A 9094-nucleotide genomic window follows, 5' to 3' on the forward strand; every position below is an offset into this window, starting at 1 on the left:
TATTGCACAATCCAGGTGTGGGAATCCCTTAGAGACTTACCCAGAAAGACTCCAAAAGACTCCAGAAGCCAAAAGTGCTTCTACAAAGTATTGACTCAGGGGTGTGAATAATTATGTAAATGAGATACTTCTGTATTTTATTTTCAATACATTTGCAAACATTTCTGAAAACATGTTTTCAGATTGTCAATATGGGGTATTGTGTGTAGATGGGTGAGAAAAAAACATATATTTCCACATTTTGAATTCAGGATCTAACACAACAGAATGTGGAATAAGTCAAGGGTTATGAATACTTCCCGAAGGCACTGTATATAGGCCGTTAGCCTGTGGTGGCTGGGACCCCTTTTCTCAACCCCCCCCCCGTAATTCTACACTAAAATCTCTTGACACCCAAAAACGTCTCTGCTGCTACTACCAATTCAATCTTCTGGGATTTCCTTTCAGAATGCAATTAATGACCATCGTAATCAATGTCAAGAAGCCAGCCTTACTAAAGGACAAACTGTTCGGGTAACTCTGTACTGTCCTACTTCCTCACAGGGATCCTCTCAGGCTCCCTCACCCTTAGCCCACCATCCTCTACTTTCCTCACAGCCTCAGAGCTACTGGCTACTACCAAATATCAAAGATAGTTTTGAAAACTCGATGGGAGGATGGCAAAAAAAACGACTTCCTGTTGAAAGCTTTTCAGCTCCTTCCGTGGGGTTTACACGGTGCCGCCACCTAATGTATGTAGTGATCTGCACTTTTCTTCCAGTGGGTGAGGCGGTTTAGCGACTGGCATTTATTGATAGAAAGGAACCGTTCGGATTGGCTCAAAAATATTGTATATCGAATCAATGGCAAACATGTAGGCAATTTTGGGGTATATTCTGAGAAGAGAGGACAGCTATAATCACATCTTGAATGGTAAACTCTGCTCACTTGCTGGCTGTAGGAATTTATAGGCTAAAGCCGGCCCTGGTTGGTCTACTTTGTTGGAGGAGTAGGCAAGTAGTCAAAGTGTGTGTGTGTGTGTGTGTGTGTGTGTGTGTGTGTGTGTGCGTGCGTGTGCGTGTGCGCGTACGCGTGCGTGCACAACATCTGATGCCAAATCTAGCTTACACAGTTTAGTCACAAAAGCCAATGGAAACTGGCATCTCAAAATGTTCAAGGAAAAAGGTGGGTCATTTAGTGTTTGGAAACGGTGTGATTAATATAGCACGCCATGCAATTTTAAACTTTGAGTCACTGACACTGTGCGCGGAATGGGAGAGAACTGGTTTTGGCAGTTTCGATGAAGAAATTATTACACACTCACACACACACACATGCACGAGCACACAGAGCCAGAGGGAAACGTCAGGAGGGAAGAGTGAGGCCGGACATGTTAGAGTTGTGTTTGTTAGGAACACACGTGGGAAAAAGAGAGAGAGCGAGGGACTGAATGAAAGCAGCTGAGTTTAAAGGAAAGCTTCTCATGAAAAGAGGGCTGGAGGAGAAGAGGATGAAGGGAAGAAAACACAGAGGAAGAGAATAGAACAGCGGTAAGAGAAATATACAGACAGATTTTTCCAGAAATCCTGGTGGGAGGTCTCTGGATTCCCTGCTTATTCCCTCCTGATTCCAGGAATATTCTATTCTAATATTCTGGGAGTTTGGGCAAATGTACCGATATTTTGCAACCTTACGTCTAATACATAGATCTCTAAAGAACTGTGAAGAAGCAGTGATTGAAATGCATTGACATTACACTGAGAGAGAGGACGTAGTAATGTCAACCGGTTGTTGTACGGCTTCTGTAGGGGCATACAGGACGTCTTGAGTGAATCCAAGCTGTGAATAGCCTCAGTTGACAAAACTAACTCGAGATCTCTGTAAAAATTATGCCATCAATGACCTGTGCGGACTTTGACACACACTGGTCACAGACAGGCGGACAGACAGGCCGAGAGACAGACAGGTCGAGAGACGGACAGGCAGACAGACACTGAGTGTATTATTACTGTAGAAATCTGGTTATGAAACAACACTCTGTATGCCTCCAAAATGACACCGTATTCCTTATGTAGTGCACTACTTTTCACCAGAGCCCTAAGGGCACGATATTTGGAATGGGCCCTGGTCAATAGTAGTGCACAATAAAGGGAAAATAGTGCCATTTGGGACACACAATAAAAAATCTCTCTGTATTCCTCTCTCTCTAGATGTCTGAGGCGGACAGTCACTCTGGAAATATGTCTCTGATCCAGTCCATGCTGCGCAGACTGAGCACTGCAGAAGACACGGATCAACCTCCTAACATACACTCGAACACACACCGTAACACACACCAACACCTCAGAACCTCAGTGGAAACAGACAGGGGATTCTATGTGACCCCTCAGGACCACAATAATGCAGAGCTCAAATTCAAAGGAAAGCTTGCTGAAGTGATTGAGGATGATGATGATGATGATTGTGTTGATGATGACAAGGATCCACAATTGAAAGTTCCGACTGAAAGGGACAACGATCCGGAATCATCAGACAGAGATTCAGAAAGAGAAGAGGGGAATTCCGGTATTCCATTTTTGGATGCAGGATTGGAAAACCTGGGCAACGAGGAGGAAGAGGAAAACAGCGAAACCCCCTCTGTGATTCCCAGATGGGAGGGAAGGCAGTTTCTACCCTGTCCCCCTGGCCTGGATGCCAGACCCCCGCTTCCCCCCGTTCCCCCCAAGAGGAGGGCTAAACCACCGCTACACCCTACAGGGCCACCGCCCCCTCCACCAGCCCTCGACCCTAGCCGGAGTGCTCCTGTGTGGGGGGGAGTGGTAGGCGAGAGCCCAGGCTGTGAGCTGAGGCCTACAGGGCATGGGAGAGGGCCTGGAGGACAGAAGGAGGATATGCTATTGTCCTCAGGGGATATGCTGTCAAAATACTCAGCTGTCATCCTCAAGTCAGAACGCCGATTCTCACAGCCCATTCTGGATTTTACTCTGGGCTCTACAGCACAGAGGGGTGAGGGGGTGCAGCAGTTGGAGACGACTGTGTCCATGGCAACACAGGACCCTTCCAAGCTGAGGGGAAAGGATATAGGGCGCCCCCCTAAATCCTCTGAGCCGGTGGGGATGGGGGTAAGGGGGATACCCCAACCGTTGGAATTGACCCCACCCAAGCCACTTATATCAAAACCTCCACGCAAAAACAGATCTCTGCCCCAGGGACCTGAGGGGAGAGTCCAGGACAGCCCAGATGGAAGTGCCTCTTCTGGGTCTGAAACGAGAGACATCCCCCCTGGCTTCCAGTCTGTAGCTCCAGGGACAGAGGGAGTCAGAGAACCACCAGATCCTAGCGAACACATCGCAGATGGGAGCGAGAGCTCCAGAACCCCTGCAGAGATTCGGAGTAACACGGAGGAGGGAGGTTTGTTAGAGGTGGGGAGGAATTTAGAAGGCACACAAGAAGTTGTAGTTCAGGACACTGCAACATGGGGTGGTGGGGGTGTGCTTGGGTCGAAACACCCGAATATGAAGAAAATGAAGGGAGGAAAGCTGAAGAAATTTACCAAGAAGATGATGAGCAGATGGAAGGAGAGTCGAGAGGAGAAGGGAGGAAATGGAGAGATTCAGGATGACGACGGAGAAAGAGAGGTGGAGAGCGAAATGCCGTTAGTGAGTCTTTCTTGCTCATTAATGCGACGAAATTACATTTGTATTCTTTCTTTTACTCCAATGAACTATTGAACATTAAATAATGAGTCAATTATTGCATCATTTCCCTCTTACAGTTATGTTATAACAGGTGAACCTCAATCAAGATCGACATCCAGTCGAACTATCTAACATTGATTAAGAATGAAGTCGCCCTCTTCTTGTAGGGTGATCATGGTGTGATTTTTTTTTGACAGGTGCATCTCCATCAAGATCGACATTCAGCCAGGTTGCATGCTAATATGTCTGTCATAGAGGAAGAGGAGGGGAAAGAGGAGGAGGAGAAGAGGAGTGGTGAGGCTACACAGGAGTCGCCAACGATGGAGCGGCCCAGCCAAGCTGAGACGGAGAGGAAGCCTGTGGGACACCATGCACGTTTTCAGAGGTGAGAGACAGAATGAGAGGGAGCAAGATGAGGAGAGAGAGAGAGACACGTTTTCAGAGGTGAGAGAGAACGAGAGGGAATAAGATGAGGAGAGAGAGAGAGAGAGAGAGAGAGACACGTTTTCAGAGGTGAGAGAGAATGAGAGGGAATAAGATGAGGAGAGAGAGAGACACATTTTCAGAGGTGAGAGAGAACGAGAGGGAATAAGATGAGGAGAGAGAGAGAGAGAGAGACGTTTTCAGAGGTGAGAGAGAATGAGAGGGAATAAGATGAGGAGAGGGAGAGAGACATTTTCAGTGGTGAGAGACAGAATGAGAGGGAGCAAGATGAGGAGAGAGAGCGAGAGAGCCACGTTTTCAGTGGTGAGAGACAGAATGAGAGGGAGCAAGGTGAGGAGAGAAAGAGAGACACGTTTTCAGTGGTGAGAGACAGAATGAGAGGGAGCAAGGTGAGGAGAGAGAGAGAGACATGTTTTCAGTGGTGATGGAAAGTGAGTCTTGGGGAGTTTCAATCCACCACACCCTCTCTTTTTCCTTGACTCTACTTAAGAGGCACTAGATACTGTGCTTGCCATAGCAGAGCACACACATTCCTTGGACTCTGTGTGTGTGTGTGTGTGTGTGTGTGTGTGTGTGTGTGTGTGTGTGTGTGTGTGTGTGTGTGTGTGTGTGTGTGTGTGTGTGTGTGTGTGTGTGTGTGTGTGTGTGTGTGTGTTTTGTTGATGAAGTTACAGTAACTCTGACACTACTTCCCCATAGCTGTCATGACTTCCTAAGTGCCCTGAAGTCACCACACGCACGCACACACACACACACATTCTGTGCTCCGAGATGTTAGTCCAGTTATGTGGCATTTTTGCAATATCGTGATGATCCCTTATTGATGGCACTTGTTAAATCCATTTCAATCAGTGTAGATGAAGGAGAGGACAGGTTAAAGAAGGATTTTCATGAGGGTCAATGGGCAAGGCAAAAGATTTAAGTGCCCTTGAACGGGTTATGGTAGTGGGTGCCAGGCGCACCGGTTTGAGTGTGTCAAGAACTGCAACGCTACTGGGTTTTTCACGCTCAACAGTTTTCCTGTGTGTATCAAGAATGGTCCACCACCCAAAGGACATCCAGCCAACTTGACACAACTGTGGGGAGCATTGGAGTCAACATGGGCCAGCATCCCTGTGGAATGCTTTCGACGCCTTGTAGAGTCCACGCCCTGACGAATTGAGGCTGTTCTGAGGGCAAAAGGGGTTGCAACTCAATATTAGGACGGTGTTCCTAATGTCTTGTACACTCGGTGTATATCATACGTTATGTTTATACTATACAAATATACATTTTTATTCCGTAGTTATAAAAATGAGAACATGGGTTTTACCAAATGGTTACGTGATGATCAATTAAGAGCAGTTGGATTAAGTAATAGAACAAAGTATTTTAACAAATGAGGACAGAATCATATGAAAAGTAATGTGAACATTGCATTGTGAAAGGCTCTTACTTTATATGAACATGTATTGTAATGTCAAACATGCATTTCTAGATTAAACACTGATTTAAGTGTGGTGAAAAGTGACGGTGGGATTTTGTGCGTTGTACTTTGTCAATTGAAAATGTGCTTAAAGTTTTGAAACAACTGCCTTTTAGATGATATGTTTTGGGTTTTGTACTAACTAGAGTTGTGAAAATGTACCACATACTTGTGAAAATTATTATTATATATATTTGTTTAAAGAAATGTGACCACTGCTTTCATCAACCCATGGCAGATGACATAATATCTATTTTGTTTCACAAATGGCACCCTATTCCCTATATAGTGCACTAATTGGTCAAATGTAGTGCACTTTATAGGGAATATGGTGAATAGTGCACTACGTTTTATCAGAGCCCTGTTCAAATGTAGTGCACTATATAGGGAATAGGGTGCCATTTTGTGACAAAACCATTAACCTCAATGTTTTTCCCCCTCTATTTTACAGCTCCTTCAGCTCTTTCAAGTTCAACTTCAGTCCCATCAGCTTGGTGGACGAGATTCTAACAGGAGATGAGTGGTCACCATTCCTGTCTATAAGGGACAGTCCAGCCCCCTCACCGTCCGTTTTCCAATCAGAGGCTGCTAGCCAACACGGTTATGATGAAGGCGACCAATTAAAGACTGGACCAGAGTTGCGCCTTCCCAACGACGTTCAACACAACCATGAGGACATAGGCTTTTCTTTATACGAGGCTGTCAGCTTCAGCCAATCAAGACCGAATGAGATTGTGGACAACCAATCGGACAACAGACAACAGGAAGTAGACAACAACAATGACACAGGAGCTGATGCCATTGCTGTCATCAAACCGAAGATACTATTGGAAAATGATGCAGCGGAGGAGAGTGAGTTGGACCACTCCAGACCCATATCTAAGGACATCCATGACACTGTTGAATTATGCAAGTCCCCCATAAGGACCCAATCAAAGGACCTTGATTTCCTCTGTGTTGAGGTGAGCCACACTGCTGGATTGTGGGTATTGTAGTCATTTAAAGTGCTGTTGTAGCCCCCCCCCCCCCCCCCGCAGGTTTTTGCTTCAACCCCAGTTGTAACTAACCTGATTCATCTTATCAGACAGCTAATTATTAAAATCAGGTGCTCTAGATTAGGGTTGAACACCTATGGGACAGTAGCTTTGCAGGAACAGGGTTGGAGAGCCCTGGTATATAAACACTTACTGCAAAATCTTGTTCTCTTGTTCTTATTCTCACTGTCTCGCTGTCTCTCTCTCTCTCTCTCACTCACACACACACACACACACACCCACACACACACACACACACTCTCTTTCTTTCTCAGTCAACTGGAGTTCTGGACAGTTCTGCTCAGAAACATAAAATTCGTCTGAGCAAAAAGAGAAAGCACAGACTTCCGGGGCTAAAGAAGACAAGTAAGAGTGAATGGCTGGAAAACTAGATGAAATAATCAGAAAAATAGACAGGATGAAAGGAGTTGGACAAAAGCTGAGACACTGAAATATTCATTTTTTTCCGCTGTTCTCTCTCTTTTCAGAAACAGAGACCTTCAATGTAAGATGCACTGCAATCAAAGCCCCTGAAATCAAATTCCTCAACCCCTCTCCTCCTTCCACACTCTCCCCCACATCACTCCCTTCTTCCTCCATTCCTTCCTCCTCCCTCTCTTCCTCCTCTTCCTGCTCCTCTCCCTCCTATGTCTTTCCGTCCTCTTTCTACAACATCCCTACGTCCGCTGAAAAACAGGACCCTGTGACATCACCGACACAGGACAACCTCTCTGTTAAGGTCAGAGTTCATTTGACCCCATAACCATTGGCAACATTTTCAAACACTGCATATGATGTGTCTCTGAAGTGTGTCTGAAATGGCACCCTACTCCCTAGTGCACGATAGGAATAGGATGTCATTTCAGACAGACTGTAGCTTATTACTGAATGTACTAATGTATATTAGCATCACTAACCCGGTTTCCATCCAACCTTGTTATGTGAGTAAAGTGCATGTCGGATAAAACATGTCCTGATGGAAACAACAGATTTGGCGGTGAACTTTCCAACTGTCGACAAAACAAAATACGCCAGGCAAGGTGGATTCTTTCTGTGTCTGTAAAATTAATTATGCGTGAAATGGCGGTGGAAACACCTTTTATGCGCAGATATTGATGTGATAACCGTCATATCGAAGTCAACTTGGATTCAGGTGATATGTTGTGTGCTCCTCCCACTACGACTCGGGAAAGCATGCGGTTTATTAGGCTACAGGGGAAATAAGTTATTATGAGCTTTACAGAGTGGCGAAAGTGCACAGTGATGAGCTTGATCCTGGTTTGACAAATAAAAATAATTGTGCTCTTTTTTTCCCATAATATGTCATCACGCTCAGCTTTTTTTTTTTAAAATATAAAAATATAACAAAAGGTAAATTTTAGAATATTCACATGAAAATCTGTCACCAATTGGATGGAAACCTAGATATTAGCAGAGACCACTTCAGTACTCCAAATATTTCAAAATGGTTCTCTCTCTTTCTCTCTCTCTCTCTCTCTCTCTCAGACCACTGAAAGCAGCAGAAAGCCAGGTTCAAGTCCCAAGCCGCCTCTGTCCAAATTCATGACAGTCCTGAAAGACAAAACCAAGAGGAAGCTTAAAAACTAGGTATTGGTGATCCAATAGTAACCCATAGCTCCTTCTCATAGCCCATACCTCTAAGCCCTAGCCACTACCTCTTTAGTGTTTACAGTTTTAGGTGTGTAAGCGATAACACCGCAGATGCACACAGTAATGGAACATGTATGCCTATCTTTGATCAAATGATTATCTTGCTATATTGAGTGTGTTACCAACACTTTTAGTCACTAATAGATTTTCTCTAACATCAGTGTTATCTGAATGAGATTCTGTAAGATCTGAATAAATGTTGTTTTTATTTATTTAATTTTTTTACCCTTTTTCTCCCCAATATTGTGGTATCCAATTGGTAGTTACAGTCTTGTCTCATCGCAGCAACTCCCATATGGACTCGGGAGAGGAGAATATCAAGAGCCGTGCATCCTCTGAAACACAACCCCATCAAGTCGCACTGCTTCTTGACACAATGCCCACTTAACCCGGTGTGTTTCCTCTGGTTTTGAACTTTTGCCTGTCCACGACCATTCTCTTGCACCTTAAACTCCAACCATCTGCCTCCTGTGTCTGCATTTGGGTCTCGCCTTGTGTCATGATAATGCAAAGCAAAAAATAAGGAACATTTGCAAACTGTATTCTGAAAAATAACCTTGCCAGAGTGTGGACTAGGTTGCTTCTCCCCTTTTCATACTCCCTCTCTCTCACACATTTGGTACTCCCCTCTTTTATAGCAAATGTATTCTCACCTCCTGCCTGTAATTCCCTGTAAAATGTTTTTAATACATCTACAGTAATAGTGGAATGATAGTGTTTCACAATATTTATTTATTGTGGCACATAAAATTGCATTTTAATGGTGCACCCTTCTTATTGGTCAATAAAAGACGGACACCTGG

The 9094-nt window shown here is 44.6% G+C and overlaps 1 protein-coding gene across 1 annotated transcript; it reads left to right on the forward strand.

The window, feature by feature from the left end:
* The first annotated feature begins 1301 nt into the window (after positions 1–1301).
* On the forward strand, positions 1302–9094 carry si:dkey-9i23.6 (uncharacterized). Its single transcript, XM_021573549.3, has 8 exons — positions 1302–1529; positions 2190–3638; positions 3875–4062; positions 6038–6548; positions 6896–6986; positions 7109–7359; positions 8127–8228; positions 8555–9094. The coding sequence occupies exons 2-7, from the start codon at positions 2190–2192 to the stop codon at positions 8226–8228; spliced, it is 2592 nt and encodes an 863-aa protein (XP_021429224.3). The 5' UTR covers positions 1302–1529; the 3' UTR covers positions 8555–9094.

This window comes from Oncorhynchus mykiss, chromosome 19 (genome assembly GCF_057628025.1).
Source record: "Oncorhynchus mykiss isolate SJ-2025 chromosome 19, ASM5762802v1, whole genome shotgun sequence".
In the NCBI taxonomy this organism is placed as follows: domain Eukaryota; kingdom Metazoa; phylum Chordata; class Actinopteri; order Salmoniformes; family Salmonidae; genus Oncorhynchus; species Oncorhynchus mykiss.